This window comes from Nesoenas mayeri (assembly GCF_963082525.1).
Source record: "Nesoenas mayeri genome assembly, chromosome: 4".
Taxonomy (NCBI): Eukaryota; Metazoa; Chordata; class Aves; order Columbiformes; family Columbidae; genus Nesoenas; species Nesoenas mayeri.
The window spans coordinates 77,670,703-77,696,029 of NC_137540.1; the positions used below are offsets into that span (position 1 = coordinate 77,670,703).

At 66.9% G+C, this 25,327-nt stretch overlaps 2 protein-coding genes across 9 annotated transcripts; both read left to right on the forward strand.

The window, feature by feature from the left end:
• The first annotated feature begins 1,817 nt into the window (after window positions 1-1,817).
• On the forward strand, window positions 1,818-15,175 carry VPS16 (VPS16 core subunit of CORVET and HOPS complexes). Of its 4 annotated transcripts, none has more exons than XM_080343773.1 (24): window positions 1,818-1,931; window positions 2,306-2,394; window positions 2,479-2,597; window positions 3,205-3,333; window positions 4,121-4,265; window positions 4,330-4,445; window positions 5,309-5,431; window positions 6,684-6,739; window positions 6,879-6,968; window positions 7,469-7,563; window positions 8,222-8,298; window positions 8,396-8,527; window positions 8,619-8,746; window positions 9,379-9,414; window positions 9,560-9,668; window positions 9,736-9,870; window positions 9,949-10,057; window positions 10,217-10,314; window positions 10,386-10,490; window positions 12,234-12,311; window positions 12,417-12,586; window positions 14,193-14,289; window positions 14,380-14,483; window positions 14,750-15,175. In XM_080343773.1, exons 1-24 carry the CDS (start codon window positions 1,879-1,881, stop codon window positions 14,892-14,894), a joined length of 2,538 nt encoding a protein of 845 aa, XP_080199899.1. In that variant the 5' UTR covers window positions 1,818-1,878; the 3' UTR covers window positions 14,895-15,175. The 4 variants fall into 4 exon arrangements, with proteins under 4 accessions (XP_080199899.1, XP_080199900.1, XP_080199898.1 ...); XM_080343774.1 differs by having other exon boundaries at window positions 2,500-2,597; XM_080343772.1 differs by having other exon boundaries at window positions 2,306-2,597.
• A 240-nt stretch (window positions 15,176-15,415) lies between these two features.
• Window positions 15,416-25,297, forward strand: IDH3B (isocitrate dehydrogenase (NAD(+)) 3 non-catalytic subunit beta). 5 transcript variants are annotated; one of them, XR_013922100.1, is made up of 13 exons: window positions 15,416-15,472; window positions 15,727-15,807; window positions 17,389-17,487; window positions 18,457-18,577; window positions 19,403-19,463; window positions 20,173-20,305; window positions 21,614-21,747; window positions 22,101-22,203; window positions 22,736-22,882; window positions 22,972-23,066; window positions 23,138-23,198; window positions 23,523-24,713; window positions 24,802-24,938. XR_013922100.1 is itself a non-coding variant. In XM_080344061.1 (13 exons), the coding sequence occupies exons 1-13, from the start codon at window positions 15,437-15,439 to the stop codon at window positions 24,878-24,880; spliced, it is 1,200 nt and encodes a 399-aa protein (XP_080200187.1). In that variant the 5' UTR covers window positions 15,416-15,436; the 3' UTR covers window positions 24,881-24,965. The 5 variants fall into 5 exon arrangements, 3 of the variants coding, with proteins under 3 accessions (XP_080200187.1, XP_080200185.1, XP_080200186.1); XR_013922101.1 differs by having other exon boundaries at window positions 23,523-24,344; window positions 24,802-24,910; XM_080344061.1 differs by having other exon boundaries at window positions 23,523-23,572; window positions 24,802-24,965.
• The last annotated feature ends 30 nt before the right edge of the window (window positions 25,298-25,327 follow it).

Sequence of the window (25,327 nt, forward strand, 5' to 3'; positions counted from 1 at the left end):
GACACCTCTGCCGACACCTCTGCCGACACCTTTTCTAGTTTTTTAGCACTGAGAAATAAATCGAGACCTGCGGGAAAGCCACGTGGGTGCGTGTGCGCACGTGGCAGCGCGGTGTGCGCGCGGCCGTGCCCGCGGGTTTGCGCGCGTGTGCCTGTGCCGGCAGCTGTGCCGGCAGCCCTGTCCCCGGGGCGCCAACACCCCGCAGGGTGCGGGGACAGCGCCCGCCGGGGCGGCGGTGCCGCTCTGCCGCGGGAAGGGCCCAGGGCCACCGCAGCTGTCCCAGAGGCGTCCCTGGGGACACCACGGGAACAGGTGGCCCCTGGGGCACAGGGGACACTTTGGGGACAGCGGCATCCTGGATGCCCGGGGCAGGAGGACCCCCGTGCGGGGGACAGGGGGGTCCAGGGACACTCGGGATGCTGGGGGTTCCCCCAGGGGTGGCGGTAGAGGACACCGCGGGAACAGGGGACACCCGGGTACAAGGCACCACGGGGCCTAGAAGCCTGCGGGCGGCCGTGCCCTCACTTAATATGGCGGCGGCGCCTAGCAGCCCTGCCCTCACTGAAGATGGCGGCGGCTCCCTTTCTCCTTCTCCCCGTGCCCTCACTGAAGATGGCGGCGGTTCCCTTCCCCCTCTCCCCGTGCCCTCACTTAATATGGCGGCGGCGCCGAGCAGCCCTGCCCTCACTGAAGATGGCGGCGGCTCCCTTTTTCCTTCTCCCCGTGCCCTCACTGAAGATGGCGGCGGTTCCCTTCCCCCTCTCCCCGTGCCCTCACTGAAGATGGTGGCGGTTCCCTTTCCCCCTCTCCCCGTGCCCACACTGAAGATGGCGGCGGTTCCCTTCCCCCTCTCCCCGTGCCCTCACTGAAGATGGTGGCGGTTCCCTTTCCCCCTCTCCCCGTGCCCACACTGAAGATGGCGGCGGTTCCCTTCCCCATCTCCCCGTGCCCACACTGAAGATGGTGGCGGTTCCCTTTCCCCCTCTCCCCGTGCCCACACTGAAGATGGCGGCGGTTCCCTTCCCCCTCTCCCCGTGCCCTCACTGAAGATGGCGGCGGTTCCCTTCCCCATCTCCCCGTGCCCTCACTGAAGATGGCGGCGGTTCCCTTCCCCCTCTCCCCGTGCCCTCACTGAAGATGGCGGCGGTTCCCTTCCCCCTCTCCCCGTGCCCTCACTGAAGATGGCGGCGGTTCCCTTCCCCCTCTCCCCGTGCCCTCACTGAAGATGGCGGCGGTTCCCTTCCCCCTCTCCCCGTGCCCTCACTGAAGATGGTGGCGGTTCCCTTTCCCCCTCTCCCCGTGCCCACACTGAAGATGGCGGCGGTTCCCTTCCCCCTCTCCCCGTGCCCTCACTGAAGATGGTGGCGGTTCCCTTTCCCCCTCTCCCCGTGCCCACACTGAAGATGGCGGCGGTTCCCTTCCCCATCTCCCCGTGCCCACACTGAAGATGGTGGCGGTTCCCTTTCCCCCTCTCCCCGTGCCCACACTGAAGATGGCGGCGGTTCCCTTCCCCCTCTCCCCGTGCCCTCACTGAAGATGGCGGCGGTTCCCTTCCCCATCTCCCCGTGCCCTCACTGAAGATGGCGGCGGTTCCCTTCCCCCTCTCCCCGTGCCCTCACTGAAGATGGCGGCGGTTCCCTTCCCCCTCTCCCCGTGCCCTCACTGAAGATGGCGGCGGTTCCCTTCCCCCTCTCCCCGTGCCCTCACTGAAGATGGCGGCGGTTCCCTTCCCCCTCTCCCCGTGCCCTCACTGAAGATGGCGGCGGCCGGCGCGGCGTCGCGGCGGGGCGGGGCGGGCCGGGCGGAAGCGCGGGCAGGGAGTGGGCAGCGGCGGTGCTGCCGGCAGCGCCCGGTCCGCCCGGCACCGGCACCGGCACCATGGACTGCTACACGGCCAACTGGAACCCGCTGGGCGAGGAGGCCTTCTACCGGTGAGGGGCCGGGGCTGGGCGGGGGCTGCTCGGGGCTGGCCATGGACCCTGGGGCTGCACGGGGATCCTGGGGCTGAACCGGGCGCCGGGGGGGTCCCGGGGCCGGACGGGGGTCCTGGGGCCGGGCGAGGAGGTGCAGGGGCAGCCATGGGTCGTGGGGCTGGGCAGGGGGTCCGGGGGCACGACGGGCGGTCTGGGGACCGGATGAGGGGGCTGCCGGGGGGTCCTGGGGCTGGACTGGGGGTCCTGCGCTGGGCGTGGGTCCCCCAGGGCTAAACAGGGGGTCCCGGGGCGACCATGGGTCCCGGGGCTGGCTGGGGGGTGCGCACTGTCTGTAGCTCCGCGTCCCTCTGTCCGTCTGTCTGTCCCCACAGGAAGGTGGAGCTGTACGCCATGGAGTGGGGGCTGCGGGAGGACCTGCGGGACTGCCTGGTGGCGGCCGCCCCGTACGGGGGGCCCATAGGTGGGGCTGGTCCCCGGGACCCCGCACTGGGGCAGGACCCGCGGCCGGGGGCCGTCCCGGAGCCCGGCGGTGAGCGCGGCTCAGGCGGCCCCTTCCCGCCCGCAGCCCTGCTGAGGAGCAGCGCCCGCAGGGAGAAGTCCCCCGGCGCCCGCCCGCTGCTGGAGATCTACTCGGCGTCGGGGCTGCTGCTGGCCGCCATGCCGGTGAGCGGCTCGGCCGCGCCGCGCTGCTCGGGGGTTCGCGGCGTGCCGGGGAGCTCGGCGCGGTCCCCTCGCTGCCCCTCGCACCGATAAACCCGTGGGCAGGGGCCGGGGTCGCCGGTGGCACTGCAGGCGCTTGGCACCGCAGGGTGACTCGCGGGGCTGTGTGACCGCGGCCACCTCTGCCCGCGCCACTCGCCGTCCCGCTGGTCTCCGCGGGGCAGCGGGTGCTGCCGCGTGCCCTCGGCACCCCGAGCTCCCCGCGCGATGGCTCCGTGCGGCTCCACAGCCCTGGCGGCAGCTCGGAGGTGGGGGAGCTGCAGGGAGAAGGGGGCTGCCCAGCCCCAGGGACAGGGAACGGGCTGGGGACGGTCCCCACAGTGTTGGTGGCCCAGGAGCGTTGTCCCTTCCCCGCTGGGTGGGCACAGGGCAGTGGGGGCGTCAGGGACAGGGACAGCTGCTGTGAGCTGCCGAGCTGGGGCAGCCAGGGCTGTCGCACCTCCAGACACCCAACTGTGGCCGTGGGCTTCGTGTACGGCCCTGGAGGGACATCTCTGGGTCGGGCGGCCATCGAGCGGCCCCCAGCGCGCTCAGGCGTGTCCCACCGCAGTGGAAGAGCGGGCAGCTGGTGCAGCTGGGCTGGACCGCCAGCGAGGACCTGCTGTGCATCCAGGAGGACGGCACCGTCCTCATCTACAACCTCTTCTGCGAGTTCAAGCGCCACTTCAGCATGGGCAACGTGAGTGGGACGGGACTGGGGTGCGTGGGTTGGGCTTGGGATGGGGAACCGAGCGCTGCGGGGCCTCCTCGAGTGCTCCCCCACTGGGCTGCGGCCCTTGGGGGTGAATGAGCCAAACCCCGAATCCGGGGGTCAGTTCTGGGTCCCTCACACCAAGCAAGGGCTTGAGGTGCTGGAGCGAGTGAGAGAAGGGACCGGAGCTGGTGAGGGGCTGGAGCACAATGTGATGGAGCGGCTGAGGGACCTGGGGGTTCAGCTGGAGAACAGGAGCTGAGGGGAGACCTTCTGATCTCTGACCTGCCTGAAAGGAGCTTGGAGCCAGGGGGGTCGGGCTCTGCTCCCCAGGAACAAGCGCCAGGAGCAGAGGAAACGGCCTCAAGTTGCCCAGGGGAGGTTGAGGTTGGATGTGGGAACAATTTCTTCCCCAAAGGGCTGTGGGGCATTGAACAGGCTGCCCAGGGCAGTGCTGGAGTCACCATCCCTGGAGGGCTGGACAGACGGACATGAGGGTCTCAGGACATGGGGCAGGGACAGGGCGGGTTATGGTTGGACTCCATGATCCTGAGGGGCTTTTCCAAGCAAAGCAGTTCTCTATGAGCTGGCAGCTGTCCCCGTGGCCCCTGGGGCCAGGACGATCCCCTGTCACCACAGGATCAAGTCCCTTGGGCTGTGTCTCCACCAGCACCGCAGCGCAGGGCCGGCTCGCCTGCCCCCGGGGCTTTGTCCCCGAGTGGTGGCAGCAGTGCGGTGCTGAGCGCCCCCAGCCCCGCTCTCCCCCACGGCACAGGAGGTGCTGCAGAACCACGTGCTGGAGGCGAAGGTTTTCCACACCGAGTACGGCACCGGCGTGGCCATCCTCACCGGCGCCCACCGCTTCTCCCTGGCCACCAACATCGACGACCTGAAGCTGCGCAGGATGCCCGAGGTCCCCGGTGCGTGTCGCCCCCGCTGTCCCCGCCGCCGGCCGGCGCAGGGGGTGACGCTGGTGCCCGGCAGGTCTGCAGAAGCCACCGTCCTGCTGGGCCGTGCTGTCCCAGGACAGGGTGACCATCGTGCTGCTGGCGGTGGGACAGGACCTCTACCTGCTGGACAACACCTCCTGCTCCGTGGTGGTGAGCGACCCGCGGGGTGTCCCTCCCCTGTCCCCTCCACTGTCCCCACTGTCCCATGAGTGCTCTCCAGCACCTGCTGTGAGGTCCTTGTGTCCCAAATGTCCCATGGGGTGCTCTGCAGCCCCCAGCACCTGCTGGCAGGTCCTTCTCCTGCCCCCAGTGTCCCATGGGTGCTCTTCAGCCCCAAACACCTGCTGGCAGGTCCCTCTCTTGTCATCAGTGTCCCATAAAATGCTTTCCAGCCCTGAACACTCACTGGCAGGTCCCTCCCCTGCCCCAGCGTCCCATGAGTGTCCCCCAGCACTCACCGGCAGCTCCTGTCCCCGCTGTCCCGTGGGCAGGGTGTACACCGGGTACACCTGTCCCCGCTGTCCCGTGGGCAGGGTGTACACCGGGTACATCTGTCCCCGCTGTCCCGTGGGCAGGGTGTACACCGGAAACACCTGTCCCTGCTGTCCCGTGGGCAGGGTGTGCACCGGGTACACCTGTCCCTGCTGTCCCGTGGGCAGGGTGTACACCGGAAACACCTGTCCCTGCTGTCCCGTGGGCAGGGTGTGCACCGGGAACACCTGTCCCTGCTGTCCCGTGGGCAGGGTGTACACCGGGTACATCTGTCCCCGCTGTCCCGTGGGCAGGGTGTACACCGGGTACACCTGTCCCAGCTGTCCCGTGGGCAGGGTGTGCACCGGGAACACCTGTCCCCGTCCTGGCTGGGGACAAAGGGCTGAGGGTTAACAGGGTGCAGGGCGGGATGTGACACCCCCGCTCTCCCCATCCTCAGGCCCTTTGGTGCAGGTGTGTGTCACATCCCCTGTCCCCAGAGCGTGTCCCCAGGTGTAACCCTGTCCCCGTCCCCATTGCAGACCCCCCCTGGGCTGAGCCCCTCCGCCGGCGCCTACCTGCAGCTGGCCGTGTCCTTCAACCACCGCTGCCTGGCCCTGTTCACCGACACCGGCTACCTCTGGATGGGGCTGGCCACGCTCAAGGTCAGTGTCCCCTGGTGTCTCCACAGCGCTGCGGTGTCACTCGGCTGGTGGGATGTCCGTGCGCGTTCCCTGGGGGTCCCCGTGGACCCAGGCAGGTCCTGCCCTCGGGAGATCCCCCTCTTCTGTCCTAGCCGGATTTTGTACTGGACTCCCCACTTCTTGTACTCTGGACCCACCATTTTGCTGGTTTGGCAGCTCCCTCTCAGTCCAAACTCCCTCCAGATTAACATCCCACCACTAATTACATTCCCCGCTGGTCGCAGTTCTGTTATGTCCGTACCCACGCGCGCTGGTCCCGGTGCCGTTTCCGGGCAGGCTCCGCCGTGTCACCGCGGCTGGCGCGGCCGCTTCGGCTGCGGGTTCCCCTGCGCTGTGGGGCTGGTGCTGCCGGGGGCTGGTGCCTCCCCGGCCCGAGAGCCGGCGGCTCGGCAAAGCTCGTCCCGCGGCCCGGAGCCAGAGGCGGCTCCGGCGCAGGTGAGACGCCCCTTGTACCGGAGTCCCGTGGAGGAGCCGCGGGGCCGTGGGTACCGGTGGCTCCTGGGGAGATTTGATGGGAGACCAGGGGGAAATTGTTCCCGGTGAGAACAGCTGGTCGCTGGAATCTCCCCAGGGCAGGGCTGGTTCCCGGCACTGGGCACGTTTAGGATCCAGCTGGGCAGGGCTGGGCCGGCTGGTCTAGACTGGGCTTGTGCCACAGAAGGTTGTACCAGGCGATCCCTGCGGTCCCTGAGCCCGGGATTTAGTGATTCTATGGTTTTCCTTTCACCTTCCTTCACTTGCTGGGTCTCAGTTGCCCCTGAGGGCAGTGAGAGCCTGGGCAGGGACCCAGAGACATGAACCATCCCGGAGACATCCCAGGCCAGGCTGGACGGGCTCTGAGCACCCTGCGCTGCTGCAGATGTCCCTGTCATGGCCGGGGGACTGGGGGGCTGGGGAGGGCCCTCCAACCCAAACCAGCTGTGACTCCACCAGCAGCTCCTCGCTCTCTGTGCAGCAGGAACGTGTCACGCTCGGTGCGGTGCTCACCCCGTGCTCGCCCCTCCGCTGCGTCAGCCGCGTCCCGCGCTGTCCCCAGAGCTGTGACAGGGCCGGCTGCTCCCACGGGACCCGCTCAGGGTGCAGCGCCCCCCGTGCTCGCGATACAGCTGGGGCTGTGCCGCTTGTCCCCGGCACATGTCCCCGGTGCCCACGCGGTGCCGCTTGTCCCTGTGCCATGTCCTCCTGCCCCAGCTCTCTTTCTGTCTCTCCGCAGGAGAAGATCTGTGAGTTCAACTGCAGCATCCGATCCCCACCCCGGCAGATGGTTTGGTGAGTGGCCCGCGGCCGTGCCCCCCAGCTCCTCTGGTAGCCCGGGCCGTGGCAGTGGCTGCGCCCTGCGACGCACAGGACCCGGTGGGTCCCGGCGCGGGGGCTGCGAGGGGCCGGGGCTCAGCCGGGGCTCCCGCAGGTGCCTGCGTCCCCGCAGCCGGCAGCGCGCCGTGGTGCTGGCCTGGGAGCGGCAGCTCATGGTGGTGGGGAACTCCGCGGAGTGCATCCGGTATCCTTTGGATGCTCGTTCCCCACGGCCAGACCCACCTACGGCCCCCCCGTCCCTCCTGGGCCACCACGGGTGAGGGGGCTCCAGGAGCGCCCGTGGCCCCCAGGGTGGTCAGAGGAGGCTGAACCTGTTCCTCTCCTCTGCAGTTCTGCCATGATGTCCCTGTCCCATCCCCAGCACCAAACCCCCTCCTGTCACCCCTCAGCCCCCACGTCTCAGCCCCCAAGCCCTGCTGTCACCCCTGGCCCTGCCCCTCCCCGGAGGGGGTCCTGCTCCCCTCAGCCGCCGGTGCCAGTGGCCACTGAAGCCCCGTGCCGGGGAGCGCTGGCCCCGCCGGGCTCCAGCCCTGGTCCCACAGGGGGGGCTGCTGGGGTGGGAGTTCCTGCCCCTGCCAGGGCTGGTCTCTGCAGGAAGGGGGGCAGGGGCTGTGGGGTCTGTCTGTCTGTCTGTCTGTCTGTGCTGCGCCGCAGCCGCTCTCCCAGCCCTTAGCGGCAGCGCAGCTTTGTCCTGGACGAGGACTCGTTCCTGGTGCCCGAGCTGGACGGGGTGCGGATCCTGTCCCGCTCCTCCCACGAGTTCCTGCACGAGATCCCAGGTGAGACGGGGCCAGGGGGCGATGCCGAGCGGGACCCCCCGCCGGGCACTGCGGGTGCTGAGGCCCCCAGCGACCCCCTGGCCCTGGGCTCCTCCGTCCCCAGCGCCGCGCTGGGGCTGGTCCCCTCCTGTGCCAGCTCTGCCGAGCCCCCGTGCCCAGAGCAGGGTCTTGCAGGCTGAGCCCCCCCAGTGCTGCCAGAGCCCCCTCAGTGCTGCCAGAGCCCCCTCAGTGCTGCCAGAGCCCCCCAGTGCTGCCAGAACCCCCAGTGCTGCCGGAGCCCCCCAGTGCTGCCAGAGCCCCCCAGTGCTGCCAGAACCCCCAGTGCTGCCGGAGCCCCCCAGTGCTGCCAGAGCCCCCAGGGCGCACTGAGGCCGGGCACAGCTGGACACAGCGGTTCCTCACCTCCCGCACCGCTGCCACCATCGTGTGTCCCGAGCAGAGCTGTCCCCACAGCAGCCCTGTCCCCATCCCCTTGGGTCAGTGTTGACGGGGGCTGCGGTCCCCAGGGCTGGAGGAGCCACCCTGAGCTGCCCATCGTTGGGCACCGAAGGGCAGTGCTGGCAGGGGCTGCCCAGGGTCCTGAACTGTGTGGGGACAGTGAGGAGCGGGTCGCAGCGGGGGCAGGTGGCAGCCTCTCGGTGTTTCCCCCGTCCCACAGAAGCCAGCCAGGAGATCTTCCGCATCGCCTCCATGGCGCCGGGGGCTCTGCTGCTGGAGGCGCAGAAGGAGTACGAGGTACGAGGGGGGCTCCAATGCACACCGCTGCAGCACCACCCTGTGGGACGGGGGCTCCCCGCGCTGCTGGGGCTGCCCCACGGCCGTGCCCCCGCAGAAGGAGAGCCAGAAGGCGGACGAGTACCTGCGGGAGATCAAGGACCAGAAGCTGCTCCCCGAGGCCGTGAGCCAGTGCATCGAGGCGGCCGGCTACGAGCACGAGCCCGAGACCCAGAAGTCGCTGCTGAGGGTGAGCGGGGGTCGGCGGGGCCGGAGGGGCCGGAGGGGCCGGAGGGGCGTCCCCGCGCAGGGGTCCCTCACGGCCAGCCCGCGCCCCCCAGGCTGCATCCTTCGGGAAATGCTTCCTCGACAAGTTCCCCCCCGACGGCTTCGTGCGCATGTGCCAGGACCTGCGGGTGCTCAACGCCGTCCGCGACTACCAGATCGGCATCCCCCTCACCTTCACCCAGTATCCGCCATCCCTGCGCAGGGTGGGCCGGGGCTGCTGTGTGGGGCCACTGGTCCTGCCGGGCTGGCCACCTCGCGGGTGGAGTGAGACAGGGGCTACCGGGCACTGCGGAGCCCAAACCGCCAACCCTGGGGCAGTTCTGGGCCCCTCGTGCAATGAAAGCCCTTGAGGTGCTGGAGCGAGTGAGAGAAGGGAATGGAGCTGGTGAGGGGCTGGAGCACAAGTGTGATGGAGCGGCTGAGGGACCTGGGGGTTCAGCTGGAGAACAGGAGCTGAGGGGAGACCTTCTGATCTCTGAGCTGCCTGAAAGGAGCTTGGAGCCAGGGGGGTCGGGCTCTGCTCCCCAGGAACAAGCGCCAGGAGCAGAGGAAACGGCCTCAAGTTGCCCAGGGGAGGTTGAGGTTGGATCTGGGAACAATTTCTTCCCCAAAGGGCTGTGGGGCATTGGAACAGGCTGCCCAGGGCAGTGCTGGAGTCACCATCCCTGGAGGGCTGGACAGACGGACATGAGGTTCTCAGGACATGGGGCAGGGACAGGGTGGGTTATGGTTGGACTCCATGATCTTGAGGGGCTTTTCCAACCAAAATGATTCTCTAATACGATTCTGAGATGCCCCTTGACTGTCCCCCAGATACAAGCGTCTCACCATCGAGGTGCTGCTGGACAGGTGAGAGTCAGCACAGCCCGTCCAGGCTGGGGCAGTGTCCAGCGCACTGCTGGGCCGTCCCCGCTGTCCCCGTCCCCCTGGCCAGGGGCTGCGCAGGCTCAGCCCTCAGCCCCCGCGCCCACCCCGCTGTCCCCCGTGTCCCCAGGCTGGTCCTGCGGCGCCTCTACCCGCTGGCCATCCGCATCTGCGAGTACCTGCGCCTCTCGGAGATCCAGGGCGTCAGCCGCATCCTGGCCCACTGGGCCTGCTACAAGGTAAGGGGGCTTCAGCGGGGCTGTGCCCCTCTGGGGACACACTCGGACCTCCCGTTTGTCCCCCCAGGTGCAGCAGAAGGACAAGTCCGACGAGGAGGTGGCCCAGGCCATCAACCAGAAGCTGGGCGACACGCCGGGCATCTCCTACTCCGAGATCGCCGCCCGGGCGTACGACTGCGGCAGGACGGAGCTGGCCATCAAGGTCGGGGGGATGGGGTGGCGGGGTCATGGGGTGACCGGGGGGGGACGCGGTGGCCACGCGCTGACAGCCCCCCCGCAGCTGCTGGAGTACGAGCCGCGCTCCGGGGAGCAGGTCCCGCTGCTGCTGAAGATGAAGCGGAGCAAGCTGGCCCTCAGCAAGGCCATCGAGAGCGGGGACACCGACCTGGGTGAGGGCGCTGGTCGCCTCTGGGCAGCAAGCCTGCCTTGGGGGTTTGGAGGGGATGAGGGGAGGGGAGCTGTTGGTCCCTGGGGGGCTGCAGCTCCCTGGGGTGCCCATGGGGGTGGGCAGGGTCTCCGTGTCCCCCCCGAACCGCTCTGTGCCCCAGTCTACACCGTGGTGCTGCACCTGAAGAACGAGCTGAACCGCGGCACCTTCTTCATGACGCTGCAGAACCAGCCGGTGGCCCTGAGCCTGTACCGCCAGGTAGGGGCTGTCCCTGCGGTGACACCTCCCTGACCGCCCCCCTCGCTCCCTGACCCCCCGCTGCTCCCCAGTTCTGCAAGCACCAGGAGCGGGAGACGCTGAAGGACCTGTACAACCAGGACGACAACCACCAGGAGCTCGGCAACTTCCACGTCCACTCCAGCTACGCCGAGAAGGTCTGTGCTGGGGGGACGGGCTGGGGGGCTCCGGGCTGGTGTGGGGGGTCAGGATCCCACCCAGGCCCCAGTCGCTGGGCATCAGCACAGACCCCTGCGGATCTTGGCCGTGGCTCTGTGTGGGTGCTGGCCACCCCTCCTGTCCCCCAGGGGCGCTGGGGTGCTGCCCTGTCCCCGCGTCCCGTCCCCGCGTCTCGTCCCCGCTTCCCGTCCCCGCGTCCCGTCCCCGCGTCCCATCCCCTCGTCCCGTCCCCGCGTCCCGTCCCCTCGTCCCGTCCCCTCGTCCCGTCCCCGCGTCCCGTCCCCGCGTCCCGTCCCCGCGTCCCGTCCCCGCGTCCCGTCCCCTCGTCCCGTCCCCGCTCCATGGGGCTGAGGGCAAAGGTTCATTTTGGAGCACTCTATGCAGTGACACAGAGTGACAACAATCACCCGAGAGGTTCAGTTAAATCACGACTTTACTGGGCACCACTCAGTGGGATTATGGCAAATAGCGGCTCGGCAAAAGTTTGTAACTAGATCATAAAAACTTTAACAACAAACCTCGCAAGATGCTTCTCTTATGTGCCCAGAATAGTTAGAAAGAGACAGAGGAAAAGGAGAGGCAGGTTATCAGACGAAGAGTAGGAGCTCCCCGTTCCACTGCTCCAGCTTGTGGGGGGTACGGAAGCTTGGTCGGTGCTGCACGACACACACACAACCACAGTGAGACAGAACCACCGCGCACACGCACCGCAGAGCCGGCGGCTGCGGGGTGTCCCGGCGAGGAGGGTCCATGGCCCGCTCGGTGCGGGGCCGGGCAGGGGGTCCTGTCCCTCCGCTCGCTCGTTGTGCTGACCGGGAGGGTTGTTCCAGGAACGAGCTGGTGTTAAAACCAGAGGTGCGGTCACCGTGCCGACAGACGTGGGTCGTTTTGTCCGTCGGGGCGGCTGCTGGTTGGTGATTTTCTTGGTGGTTGGTTGTGTGCTAGGTGACCCATCTTGGTCATCTCAATTAGGACCGAGGCCTTGACAGCAACGCTGTTATTTGTCTTTATCTTAAAAAAAAGAAGGACAGGGAACTGCTGGAGAGGGTCCAGCGCAGGGCAACAAAGATGCTGAAGGGAGTGGAGCATCTCCCGTGTGAGGAAAGGCTGAGGGAGCTGGGGCTCTTCAGTTTGGAGAAGAGGAGACTGAGGGGTGACCTTATTAATGTTTATAAATATATAAAGGGTGAGTGCCATGAGGATGGAGCCAGGCTCTTCTCGGTGGCAAACAATGATAGGACAAGGGGTAATGGGATCAAGCTGGAACACAAGAGGTTCCACTTAAATTTGAGAAAAAACTTCTTCCCGGTGAGGGTGGCAGAGCCTGGAACAGGCTGCCCAGGGGGTTGTGGAGTCTCCTTCTGTGCAGACATTCCAACCCGCCTGGACACCTTCCTGTGCGACCTCATCTGGGTGTTCCTGCTCCATGGGGGGATTGCACTGGATGAGCTTTTGAGGTCCCTTCCAATCCCAAACATACTGTGATACTGTGAAAAATGTATGCCTTCGTTTCATAGAGATCTTGAAAGAGAAAAGATGGGGTGTCTGCCTCCACGGCCACCTGTCTTTTCCTGCCCAAAATTGCAAAAAGCAGATGTTTAAGGCACAGCATACGCCACTGCTGGGTCCGTTGTTTGGCAGAGGATGGGGGCAGTTCAAGGCGTCACGCCGCAGCGCGACCCCGCGCTGGAGGGGCTGAGCCGAGCGTGTTCTCTCCCCAGCGCCTGGAGGGCCGGGTGGGCGCTCTGCAGAACGCCGTGGACGAGTACTACAAAGCCAAGAATGAGTTTGCTGCCAAGGTGAGCGCAGCCGGCGAGGCCCGTGGGCATCGCCACGGGGACGGGCTGGGCCTCCGCGGTCACTGCCGGGGACGGCGCCGCTCAGCCCCGCGTTCCGCTCCCCAGGCCACGGAGGAGCAGATCAAGCTGCTGCGGCTCCAGCGTCACCTGCAGGAGGACCTGGACAAGCCCTACCTGGACCTGTCGCTGCACGACACCGTCACCAACCTCATCCTGGACGGGCACCACAAGCGCGCGGAGCAGCTGTACCGCGAGTTCAAGATCCCCGACAAGAGGTCGGTCCCAGGGGCTCGGCCCGGGCAGGAACCGCGCTGGGCACCGGGGAACTGGCAGCTCGAGGGGTGTTGATCTGCTGGAGGGTGGGGTGGCCATACAGAGGATCTGGACCCGCTGGATCGATGGGCTGAGGCCAGTTGTCCAAGGGTCACCAAGGCCAAGTGCCGGGTCCTGTGCTGGGGTTACAACACCCCCATGAACGCTGCACCTGAGGAAGAATCACAGAATTGTTTTGGTTGGAAAAGACCCTTAAGATCATTGAGTCCAACCGCAACTTAAATCGAGCACTAACCCAAGTCCCCGAGAGCCTCATCTGCACATCTTGGAGACACCTCCAGGGATGGGGAACCCCCGCTGCCCCAGGCAGCCCGTTCCAGTGCCTGGCAGCCTGTTCCAGCGCCCAACAGCCTGTTCCAGTACTGGGCAGCCTGTTCCAGTGCCCGGCAGCCTGTTCCAGTACTGGGCAGCCTGTTCCAGTGCCCAACAGCCTGTTCCAGTGCCCGGCAGCCTGTTCCAGTGCCCGGCAGCCTGTTCCAGCGCCCAACAGCCTGTTCCAGTACTGGGCAGCCTGTTCCAGTACTGGGCAGCCTGTTCCAGTACTGGGCAGCCTGTTCCAGTGCCCGGCAGCCTGTTCCAGTACTGGGCAGCCTGTTCCAGTACTGGGCAGCCTGTTCCAGTACTGGGCAGCCTGTTCCAGTACTGGGCAGCCTGTTCCAGTGCCCGGCAGCCTGTTCCAGTGCCGGGCAGCCTGTTCCAGTACTGGGCAGCCTGTTCCAGTGCCCAACAGCCTGTTCCAGTGCCCAACAGCCTGTTCCAGTGCCCGGCAGCCTGTTCCAGTGCCGGGCAGCCTGTTCCAGTACTGGGCAGCCTGTTCCAGTGCCCAACAGCCTGTTCTGGGAAAAAATGTTTCCTGATATCCAACCTAAGAGCGACTGCAAAGTGCCTGGAAGAAAAGGCCCTGGGGGTGTTGGTGCCAGCGGCTGAACATGAGCCAGCGTGTGCCCAGGTGGCCAAGGGGCCACCAGCATCCTGGCTGGTACCAGCACTGGTGTGGCCAGCAGGCCCAGGGCAGCGACCGTCCCTGTGCTGGGACCTGGGGGGGACAAACTATGAATCCTGGGGCAGTTTTGGGCCCTCGTGCCGAGAAAGGGCTTGAGGTGCTGGAGCGAGTGGAGAGAAGGGACCGGAGCTGGTGAGGGGCTGGAGCACAAGTGTGATGGAGCGGCTGAGGGACCTGGGGGTTCAGCTGGAGAACAGGAGCTGAGGGGAGACCTTCTGAGCTCTGAACTACCTGAAAGGAGCTTGGAGCCAGGGGGGTCGGGCTCTGCTCCCCAGGAACAAGCGCCAGGAGCAGAGGAAACGGCCTCAAGTTGCCCAGGGGAGGTTGAGGTTGGATGTGGGAACAATTTCTTCCCCAAAGGGCTGTGGGGCATTGAACAGGCTGCCCAGGGCAGTGCTGGAGTCACCAGCCCTGGAGGGTTGGACAGACGGACACGAGGTTCTCAGGACATGGGGCAGGGACAGGGTGGGTTATGGTTGGACTCCATGACCTTGAGGGGCTTTTCCAACCAAAATGACTGGACCCGGTGTGACCTGTGTCCGCAGGTACTGGTGGCTGAAGATCAGCGCCTTGGCCACCCGCGGGGACTGGGAGGAGATGGAGAAGTTCTCCAAGAGCAAGAAGTCGCCCATCGGGTACCTGGTAAGGGTTTTCCTGCCCGGGGGGGCTGTGGGGTGAGGGCTGGAGCTTTGGGAGCAGGAGAGCAGCCCCCCGCCCCCCCGTCCCCTCCAGCCCTTTGTGGAGATCGCGGTGAAGCACCACAACCGCTACGAGGCCAAGAAATACGCACCCCGGGTCACCCCCGAGCAGCGCGTCAAGGCCTTCGTCCTGGTGGGGTGAGTTGGGGTGTGGGGGGTGTGGGGCAGGGTCAGAGCCCCTGGGAGCCGCGGGGTCCTCGTGCAGCGGGGCTGGGGGCTTGGGGGGCTCTGGGGAGCCGGGTGGGGGTGCGATCCCCGGGAGCAGGGGTTGGTGCTGGGGGCACATTGAGCATCCTCCTCTGCAGCTGGGGGGGTGCAGGGGCCGCCCAAGCCCCCAGTGTGGGTGGAGTGGGGGCTGGGGATCCTGTCCCCCCGTCCCCCCCGCAGCTCCCGCTGTGCCGCAGGGACCTGGAGCAGGCGGCCGACGCCGCCATCGAGCACAAGAGCGAGGCCGAGATGAATTTCGTCCTGTCCAAGTGCGGCGCCGGCACCGACGCCTCCGTGGCCGAGAAGCTGAACCGCGCCCGGGCGCAGCTCCTCAAGAAGTGACCGCGGGGCGGGGGCTGCGCTGCTTCCGCCGCCCGGTGCTGCGGGGCTGCAGCCCCCTTGCGGCGGGTGTCCGTGTCGCGGTGGGACAGTGTGACCCACGCGTGTCCGTGTCCCGTGCCGGCGCTGGCGTCCCCTGGCAGCGCCAGCAGCAGGGACCCCTGCCTGCGCAGCCCCACCCCGGGACAGAGGGCCCCCCCTCTCTGGATGCCCTCCCCCCTTGTTCAATAAAGAGGAGAGCTGCTGTCTGGCTCCTGCTGGGAACGGCTCCCGCTCTGCTCAGCGCCCCCTGCCCCCCCTCAGCACCCCGGGTTGGGAGGGGGGGGCTCCTGCAGGCAGCAGCTCCAGGCAGGTTTGGGGGAGCTGTGGGGCGTTCATGGGGGACACGGGGCTCTTGGGTTACGGGGCCGGGAAGGGGGTCCCCGGGTTTCCCCTCGGGGTCTCGCGCTGTTCCCGCCCGCCAGGGGGCGCCGCAGGGCTGGCCCCGCCCCTCCGCGCGCGCCCCGGCCGGTGCGCAGGCGCGGTGCACGGGGGGGGGCGGCAAGATGGCGGCGCTGAGCGTGCGGCGGCTGGTGGCGGGGGTGAGGGCCGGGGGAGCGCGGGAGGGGGCGTCTGTCCGGGCGGCTGCCGGCGCGGAGGGCCGGGCAGGGGTGGGTCAGACGGGGTGGGGAGAGGGGCCGGTCTGCGTGGGGGTCAGTCCGGGACAGGGCCCGGGGTGAGGGGCTGGGCTGGGCCGGGGGAATGGGCGGCTGGTTGAGCCCCCATTGGGGCTCATTCTGGCCTGGGGGCGTCAGGGTTTGGGTTCCCTGTGTCTCACCGTCCTGCTGCCCCCCAGGGTCTCCTGCGCGCCCAGGGCCTGGGGCCGCGGCGCGGCCTGTGCGTGTCCGCCGCCCTCCGGCAGATCCCCCGGGCCAAGGTGAGAGCGGGACCGGGCGCGGGGCGCGGGGCGGGTTTGGGGCTGGGGCTCCCGGGGACTCCGCAGGCAGAGCCCGCAGGCCGCTGTCCCAGGCCCCGCACCGCCCGGGGCCGCGGGCCGGCTCCCGCGGGCCGTTTGGCTGCGCGTGCCCGGGCAGGCTGTGCCGCGCAGCGCCCGGTGCCCCTCCCGGGCCGTCCCGGGCTCGGCCGCAGCGCTCCGGCCTCGCTCCCCGCGGGGCTGCGCTGCGGCGGGGCGGGGGCTGTGTTACAGCCCGCGGCAGAGCGCGGTTCGTGCAGTGCCGAAAACCCTGCTGATGCAGCCCTTGCTGCTTAACCCTGACCTTACTGTACCCGCCTGCAGTAGGTGTCATAAAATACCACAGGGAGTAACGCGATAACGATTAGAGCTCAGACAAGGTGTGAGACAGCAGCCGCTCAGCGTTGTTTGGGCTCTGCGGGCAGATCAGAGCGGCGAGGGAGAGAGGAGCTGCTTCCTGTGGGACCGAGGGTGGCAGAAGCAGCCCCGGTGGAGGGTGGGGGTCGGTCCCGCTCGTGCGGCCGGGGCGGTGCGTTCCTGCCCCGCGCCCAGCCGGGGGGCACTTTCTGCCCTTGTTCGAGACACTGCGTGTCCTTTCGCCCTTGGGCCGGCCCGCGCCGCGGTTCCTCTGCAGATGCGCTGCCCCTGTTTGAAACGCGGTTGCTGCGTAGCGGGTGAGGCTCCCTGCCCCGGAGCTCGCTCCTCTGGTTGTGTTCTCTGCGGTATTAAACCCAAAAGCAAAGAAAATCTCCTCCTTTCTTTACGCACTCTTTAATTTTGCCTTTCCACATTCACCATTGCCCTGTGCTTCATGCTTTATGCCGCTGACACATTTGTTGCATTCTGTCGCTGCTCGTTTCCTTGCTTTGTTATCTGATTAAGTCGTTAAGTAAAATTCTTGTCTCTGCCCGTGACTGTTTAGTTGGGAGCTCAGCTCTGTAAGGGAATTACTGGCTGGAGAAGGTGGATTAGTAAAAGATGGTGTAAAAATAGGCAGCTGTGGTAGGGGCGCAGGCGCTGCGGGTTGGGAGCCGGGCCGTGTGCGGGTTGGGAGCCGGGTCATGTGCAGGTTGGGAGCTGGGCCATGTGCGGGTTTGGGAGCCGGGCCGTGTGCGGGTTGGGAGCCGGGCCATGTGCGGAACGTCTCAAGAATTATCCTTGAGGCTGATTTTGTGCTCAGGACCGAAAGAAAAAGCAGCTCACCAAAAGCAGTGAGACGCTGTGGGTGCAGGAGGCAGATGAGACTGCACAGGGACGCCGGGGAGATCCTCAGGGTGGGGTGGAAACAAGAGAATTTAGTACAGAGGGAGAGGTGCCACCTGGAAGCCTCGTGTGAGGAGATGGCCTTTGGTCTGCTGGCGGTGCCTGTGCTGCGCGGGGCGCTGTAACAGCACGAGCTGCTTGCGCTCCAGCTCCCTGCTGGCGCTGCGGTGGAGCCGGGTGTCCAACAGCCGTGCTCCGGCTGTCCCGCTGTCCGGCTGTCCCACTGTCCGGCTGTCCCCACGGTCCGTGCCCGCGCGGCTCTGACTCTGCTCCTCTCCACAGGCGGAAGGCGCCAGGCCTGAGGGCACGTTCCAGGTGACGATGCTGCCCGGGGACGGCGTGGGCCCCGAGCTCATGCACGCCGTCAAGGAGGTGTTCAAGGTAACAGCCCTCGGGGATGGGGGGACGGGGGTGGACGCGGAGCGGCTGAGCCTGAGCCCCCAGGCCGGGCTGTCCGGCTGCTCCGGTGCGGCAGGAGCCGGTTGTGCAGACCCGGGGTCTCCCCGCTGCCACACGCGGGTTCGGCTGGAGCAGCAGCCTGGGAGAACGTCCCGGGCTGGGACGCTGTCGGGGGCTGTCGCCCCCAGGTCCGATTCCTCCGTGAGGCGGCAGCCGGTGCTGTGGGGCTGGTGACAAGAGGACACAGCCCGGCCTCGCCGCTCCCGTCGGGAATGTGGCCGCAGGGCCGGCGTCATCCAGCTGTCCAGAGCCCTTCGTGTCCTCTGTCCCCTCCAAGCTGTGACAAGCCCTCGGGCAGCGATGTCAGAACGTGGGGGTTGGCGGTTAATGGTTCTGTCATCTGACACACGTGTTCTGTCATGTCAAGGCAGCAAAGGGGGGTGGCTGCTGTGACATTGGTTATGCAGCTGAATCGATACTCACAGTAAGGACGGGGCGTGCTGGAGGTGACACAAACGTCCTTGTCCAGCTGGAACCGGGGTGACCCTGGCCTGGGCTGCTCCTCTCCCCGGGCTGCTTTGGGGCGTCCTGTCCCGGTGCTCCCACTCCCGCCCGCAGCCCCTGCGCCGTGTGGCCCCGCGGGGCTGTGCGGTGACGCGGCTGTGCGGTGGCGTGGCTGTGCGGTGGCGCGGCTGTGCGGTGGCGCGGCTGTGCGGTGACGCGGCTGTGCGGTGGCGCGGCTGTGCGCTGACGCGGCTGTGCGGTGGCGCGGCTGTGCGGTGGCGTGGCTGTGCGGTGGCGTGGCTGTGCGGTGGCGCGGCTGTGCGGTGGCGTGGCTGTGCGCTGACGCGGCTGTGCGGTGGCGCGGCTGTGCGGTGGCGTGGCTGTGCGCTGACGCGGCTGTGCGGTGACGCGGCTGTGCGCTGACGTGGCTATGGCTGTGCCCGCCAGGCTGCCAGCGTGCCCGTGGTGTTCGACGAGCACCACCTGAGCGAGGTGCAGAACATGGCATCTGAGGAGAAGCTGGACGAGGTGGTCGACTCCATGAAGGAGAGCAAAGTCGCGCTGATCGGTGAGGAGCCTGCGGGGGCTGTGGTCCAACTCGGGGGCTGCGGTCCAGCTCGGGGGCGGTGGTCCAGCTCGGGGGCGGTGGTCCAGCTCGGGGGCCGCGGTCCAGCTCGGGGGCCGCGGTCCAGCTCGGGGGCGGTGGTCCAGCTCGGGGGCGGTGGTCCAGCTCGGGGGCCGCGGTCCAGCTTGGGGGCCGCGGTCCAGCTTGGGGGCGGTGGTCCAGCTCGGGGGCTGCGGTCCAGCTCGGGGGCCGCGGTCCAGCTCGGGGGCTGCTGGCAGTGGGCGGGAATTCCTGTGGTTGGGGGCGGGAGGAGGGAGCACAGAATCACTGAGTTGTCTTGGTTGGAAAAGCCCCTCGAGATGACCAAGTTCAGCTGTTCCCCAGCCTGTCCCTGCCCCATGTCCTGAGAACCTCATGTCCGTCTGTCCAGCCCTCCAGGGCTGGTGACTCCAGCACTGCCCTGGGCAGCCTGTTCAATGCCCCACAGCCCTTTGGGGAAGAAATTGTTCCCAGATCCAACCTCAGCCTCCCCTGGGCAACTTGAGGCCACTGACATTGTTTTTAAGCTAAGAAGCAAATGAGCAGCACTTGCTTTACTGAGCTCATCAAAGTGGAGGTTTATCCAGCTTCTGCATTTGAAACGAGCTCTTGCACGGCCCCGGCAATGAAAGGACCCATGAAGGTCCCTCGTAGTGAGAGCCGCGTCTCCGCTGGCCGAGGTTCTCCTGTTGCTGCCCCGATCCGCGCTGTCCCCACGTGCGGGCGATGTCCCCAGCAGCCGTCAGTGCGCTCCGTGCCCTGTGCTCACTGCTCTGCCCTGTCCCGCAGGGAAGATCCACACGCCCATGGAGTTCAAGGGCGAGCTGGCGTCCTACGACATGCGGCTCAGGTGAGCCCGTTGCACCCACGCGGGCACCGGCCATTGCTGCGGGTCTGCTGCGAGCAGGGGGTGCAGCACCGGGACATCAGCTCGGCACGGGGACGCAGAGGGTCCCGAGGGACCAGCCAGAGCCACCTCTGTGCAGGGTGACCGTGTGTCCCCAGGTCCTGCAGAGCACGGCTGGTGGCTGGATTAGGCTGGGGGGTGTTGGAAGTGTGTGACCAGTGTGGCTGGCTCGGGTGCCTGAGGGGAACGGTGGGCACATGGGTGGATGGATGGATGGGCGGATGAATGGATGGGCGGATGGATGGATGGGCGGATGGATGGATGGGCGGATGAATGGATGGGCGGATGGATGGATGGATGGATGGGCGGATGGATGGATGGGCGGATGAATGGATGGGCGGATGGATGGATGGGCGGATGGATGGATGGGCGGATGGATGGATGGGCGGATGGATGGATGGGCGGATGGATGGATGGATGGATGGGCAGATGGATGGATGGGCGGATGGATGGATGGGCGGATGGATGGATGGATGGATGGGCGGATGGATGGATGGATGGGCGGATGGATGGATGGGCAGACAGGCAGCTGTGGGGAGGTGTCAGGAGGTGGGAGCTGTTCAGTGTCCCCAGCTGTCCCCCAGCACTCCAGGGGACAGTCGCTGCCCCAGAAGCAGCTGTTGCTGCAGCACTGCCGCTGTGTCTCTCGCAGGCGCAAGCTGGACTTGTTCGCCAACGTGGTGCACGTGAAGAGCCTGCCGGGCTACCAGACGCGCCACAACAACCTGGACCTCGTCATCATCCGCGAGCAGACGGAGGGGGAGTACAGCTCCCTGGAGCACGAGGTGCGGGCTCGGGGTCGCTGCTGGGACAGGCTCTGCCCAGGACACGCGGCTTCGCTCGCTGCCGGGACACGTCCTGCTGGCCGTGCGCAGCCGCTCAGCACCGCGGTGCAGCAGTGACTACCGGTGACAGCGATGGCACTGGGAGGGTGTCGGGGGTGTGAACACAGAGCCAGCGAGGGGGTTTGGCGGCAGGAGGGGTCACACCGGCAAAAAGGGACGTGGAACCTCTTGATGGGGTGACCAGTGCCAGGCAAAGACTCCCCGTGTCTGTGGGAGCGTCGGGGCTGCCGGTGCCGTGTGGGCTGGCGAGCCGGGCACGGGCTGCGGGGTGCGTGGTGTGTGGGGTGCACGGGCTGTGGGGTGCATGGTGTGTGGGGTGCACGGGCTGGGGGGTGCACAGGCTGTGGGGTGTGTGGTGTGTGGGCTGTGCAGGCTGTGGGCCGCACAGGCTGTGGGGTGCACAGGCTGTGAGGTGCGTGGTGTGTGGGGTGCACAGGCTGTGGGGTGCATGGTGTGTGGGGGTGCACGGGCTGTGGGGTGCGTGGGGTGAGGGCTGTGCAGGCTGTGTGGTGTGAGGGCTGTGCGGGCTGTGAGGTGTGTGGGGTGCGTGGTGTGAGGGCTGTGCGGGCTGTGGGGTGTGTGGGGTGAGGGCTGTGCGGGCTGTGGGGTGTGTGGGGTGCGTGGTGTGAGGGCTGTGCGGGCTGTGGGGTGTGTGGGGTGAGGGCTGTGCAGGCTGTGTGGTGTGAGGGCTGTGCGGGCTGTGAGGTGTGTGGGGTGCGTGGGGTGAGGGCTGTGCAGGCTGTGGGGTGCACAAGCTGTGGGGTGCGTGGGGTGAGGGCTGTGCGGGCTGTGGGGTGTGTGGGGTGAGGGCTGTGCGGGCTGTGGGGTGTGTGGGGTGTGTGGGGTGAGGGCTGTGCGGGCTGTGAGGGGTGTGGGGTGCGTGGGGTGAGGGCTGTGCGGGCTGTGGGGGGTGTGGGGTGTGTGGGGTGAGGGCTGTGCGGGCTGTGGGGTGTGTGGGGTGAGGGCTGTGCAGGCTGTGTGGTGTGAGGGCTGTGCGGGCTGTGGGGTGTGTGGGGTGCGTGGTGTGAGGGCTGTGCGGGCTGTGGGGTGTGTGGGGTGCGTGGGGTGAGGGCTGTGCAGGCTGTGGGGTGCACAAGCTGTGGGGTGCGTGGGGTGAGGGCTGTGCGGGCTGTGGGGTGTGTGGGGTGTGTGGGGTGAGGGCTGTGCGGGCTGTGGGGGGTGTGGGGTGCGTGGGGTGAGGGCTGTGCGGGCTGTGGTGTGGCTGCTCACGCTCCCCGTTCTCTCCAGAGCGCCAAGGGCGTCATCGAGTGCCTGAAGATCATCACCCGCGCCAAGTCGCAGCGCATCGCCAAGTTCGCCTTCGACTTTGCCACCAAGAAGGGCCGCTCCAAGGTGACGGCCGTGCACAAAGCCAACATCATGTGAGTGCTGCGGAGCGCGCGTGGGCACCGTGTGCCCTGCTGTCCCCTCTTGTCACCTCGTTGCTCTCAGCTTTGGTGCCGGGCTGGCCCTGTGAACCGTGGGTTTTCCTCTCACGATCTGGTCTCCAGCACGAGGCCCCAGAGCTGCGTCCCGGCACCGTCAGCTGGGATGGGACCGGCTCCGGCGCTGGGAGCTGCTCCCCCGGCGCTCCCGGGCCCTGGTTCCAGCACGGCGGGTGCGCGGTGGTTGGGCTGCGCTGGGGTCACCCGCCTTCCCCGCGCCGCGGGATGCCGCTGCTGTGCCGGTGCCGCTCCTGCCCCGCGCGGCCTCCAGCGTGCTGCTCCTCTCGCAGGAAGCTGGGCGACGGGCTGTTCCTGCAGTGCTGCGAGGAGGTGGCAGAACTGTACCCCAAGATCAAATTCGAGACCATGATCATCGACAACTGCTGCATGCAGGTGAGGAGCCCGTTCCGCTGCCCGGGGCCGCGCTGCCGCCGCTGCTGCTGCTGCTGAGCCGAACCCTCCGGCTGTGAAACCGGCAGCCCGGCAGGTCCGCCCTGTTCGCTCCTTGCGCAGGAGAGCAGCCGCCTCCCCGCTCTGCGGGACGGGAGGTGACCGGGCGGTTCGATCCGCAGAATCACAGAGTTATTGAAGTTGGAGGAGCCCCTTAAGCTCATGGAGTCCAACCATAACCCACCCTGTCCCTGCCCCATGTCCTGAGAACCTCATGTCCGTCTGTCCAGCCCTCCAGGGCTGGTGACTCCAGCACTGCCCTGGGCAGCCTGTTCAATGCCCCACAGCCCTTTGGGGAAGAAGTTGTTCGCAGATCCGAGCTCGGCGCCCCGGGCACAGCTGTGGCTCATCTGCAGGTGTCGCTCTGTGCTTCCCGGGTGCTGCAGCCGGGCTCCCTGTGCTCCCGCTGCCCCGTGGGTGCGGTTTGGGGCTGTTCCCAGGTTCACGTCCCCTCACATCCCTGTTTTCCCCGCAGCTGGTGCAGAACCCCTACCAGTTCGACGTCCTGGTCATGCCGAACCTCTATGGCAACATCATCGACAACCTGGCGGCCGGTTTGGTGGGCGGCGCGGGCGTGGTGCCTGGGGAGAGCTACAGCGCCGAGTACGCCGTCTTCGAGATGGTGAGGGCCCGGCGTCCCCGGGGCTGCCGTCCCCAGGCAGGGGCTGCTGGGGACAGGGCAGCGCTCGTCACCGTGTGTTCCCCCCGCAGGGCGCCCGGCACCCCTTCGCGCAGGCTGTGGGCAGGAACATCGCCAACCCCACCGCCATGCTGCTCTCGGCCTCCAACATGCTGCGGCACCTCAAGTAGGTGCCCTTGCCAGGGGAGGGGCCTCGGGGTGGCACAGGCACTGACTGCACTCCTTTCCTCCCCCCAGCTTGGAGTTTCACTCCAATCTGATTGCGGACGCGGTGAAGAAGGTGATCAAAGTCGGAAAAGTGAGTGTTGGGCGGGTGTGCCGTGTGTCAGCCGCTGCGTGTGCGGGGGCAGCGAGCGGCTCTGCGCTCCCGAGGGACACGCACATCCCACCTCACCCGCCACCCGCGCGCTTCCAGCTCCGAGCCCTTTGCACAGCTCCTGCGCTCCTGCTGCCCCGCAGGGTAGGGACGGTGTGGCAGGGCTGGGGACACGCGGCAGGGTCAGGGTGCCTCGAGGGAAGCTCCTCTCCTGTCCTGTCCTGTCCTCTCCCTTCTCACGATCATTTCACTTGGTTCACAATCACGTTTCTCCCGTTTCTCCCCTTCCCTGTGTTGGCTTTTTAGGTGCGGACGCGGGACTTGGGCGGTTACTCCACCACCTCTGACTTCGTGAAGTCTGTGATTGACAACCTGCACCCGCACTATGGGGCCTAGGACCAAACCCCGCCCCCCCCCCAATTAAAGGGTCCAGCACTTCCCTCCACCCGTGTCCACGTGCTGTCCCCAAACCCCCAGGGAGGGGACAAGGGCAGCTGGTGGGGCGGCTGCTGGGGGCGGCCGGTGCCTGGAGCCAGCGGGCAGCGAGCACAGGCCCTGCCCGCCCTGCCCGCGGTGCCGCAGCCCCTCCCCGTCCCCTCCAGCCCGTGGGGTGAGCCCTGAGCCCGGGGGGCACAGGCTGCACCTTCAACCTGAGCCTGAGCCCTGGGGGTTCAGCTGCAGAGAAGCTCCAGAGAGCCCTCAATCCACCTTTCAGTGCTTAGGAGGGGCCCATAGGAAAGATGGGGACAGACTTGAGCAGGGCCTGTTGGGACAGGACAGGGTGATGGTTTTAGATTGAAGGAGGGAGATTCAGACTAGAAGTGGGGAAGTTTTTTCCCCTGAGGGTGGTGAGAGCCTGGGCAGGTACCCAGAGCCGTGGTGGATGAACCATCCCTGGAGACATCCCAGGCCAGGCTGGACGGGGCTCTGAGCACCCTGAGCTGGTGCAGATGTCCCTGTCATGGCAGGGGGGCACTGGGGAGGTCCCCTCAGCCCAAAACATCTGTGATTCTGCACTCCCTTCCCTGCGGGCAGCAGACGCAGTTGCCGTGGGTATGAACACCCATATTACTGTTAGGAGTGTCAAGACCGTTCTCCAGCTGCTTGCTCAACAATTAACTGCTTGAGGTATTGTTCATTTAACTGTTACTAACAACAGCATTTTAAGACCAAAGTTTAGGCTGCACAGACCAGTCTCACCTGTTGCAGTTAATCCTGTGATGCTTTCCTGAGCTTGTACATCAATTTTGGGCCAACATCAGCTTTACCTGCAGCATCCTCTGCAGTGTGAATCCATTGGAGCCCTGCAGCCACAGGCAGCCGTATTACAGCATCATGGTGCATTTTTACTGCACAATGGTGGATGTGACCAATGAAATGTTTAGATCTGTGATTTGCCAGAAGAGTTTGGACACAGCCTCCAACAGCGAGTTTTAGTCTCAAAGAAAATGTTCAGTGCGATGGACAGCACATTAAAGCAGATAAATCAGAGTCAGGGTGAGGACGGGACCCCCACCCTGAGCCCAGATGGGGAGCAACAGCCGCAGCGCTGCGGGGACCCCCCTCACCTCCCGTCTCCTTGCAGGTGCGCACAGCCGACATGGGGGGGCTACGCCACGTCCCAGGACTTCACCCAAGCCGTGATCGCTGCCCTGGACGCCTGAGCCCCCCGCCCTGCACCCCTGTAACTTATTGCTTCCTGCTAATAAAAAGTGGCCTCTGCAGCATGGGGGCTGCCGGGCACCCCCACTCGCAGCCCCGTCTCTGCCCTCTGAGCCGGGGAGGGACAGCGGTGACTGTGGGGTGCAGCGCCTGTGCTGGGGACAGCACTGTCACCTCCTGCCTGAGCGAGGGGCGGCAAAGCCACACAGCCCCCCGGGGCTCCCCCCAGCCCCCGGGGCTCCTGCCCTTTCGGCAAAACACAACACGAGGGTCAGCAACGGCCTCAGCCCTTTACTGAGGCCGTTCAGAGCGAGCGGCTCCCCCCGCAAACGCCGCGCGCTGGGACGGGGACACGGGGCAGCGCCGCAAAAGGCACAGCTGCCGGGGCCCGGCCAAAGGGACCCACCTGGGCCCCAGAACGCGCTGATGTCACCTCAGCACAGTGCACG

What these genes read in the sequence shown, in the direction of transcription:
- VPS16 (XM_080343772.1), top strand. Translation starts at nt 1,879, where the DNA reads ATGGACTGCTACACGGCCAACTGGAACCCGCTGGGCGAGGAGGCCTTC. An exon ending in GCCACTTCAGCATGGGCAAC is followed by an intron (nt 3,334 to 4,120) that starts GTGAGTGGGACG and finishes CCCACGGCACAG; the next exon opens with GAGGTGCTGCAGAACCACGT. An exon ending in CCACCCCGGCAGATGGTTTG is followed by an intron (nt 6,740 to 6,878) that starts GTGAGTGGCCCG and finishes GGGCTCCCGCAG; the next exon opens with GTGCCTGCGTCCCCGCAGCC.
- IDH3B (XM_080344059.1), top strand. Translation starts at nt 15,437, where the DNA reads ATGGCGGCGCTGAGCGTGCGGCGGCTGGTGGCGGGG. An exon ending in TGCGGCGGCTGGTGGCGGGG is followed by an intron (nt 15,473 to 15,726) that starts GTGAGGGCCGGG and finishes GCTGCCCCCCAG; the next exon opens with GGTCTCCTGCGCGCCCAGGG. An exon ending in AGTACGCCGTCTTCGAGATG is followed by an intron (nt 22,883 to 22,971) that starts GTGAGGGCCCGG and finishes TTCCCCCCGCAG; the next exon opens with GGCGCCCGGCACCCCTTCGC.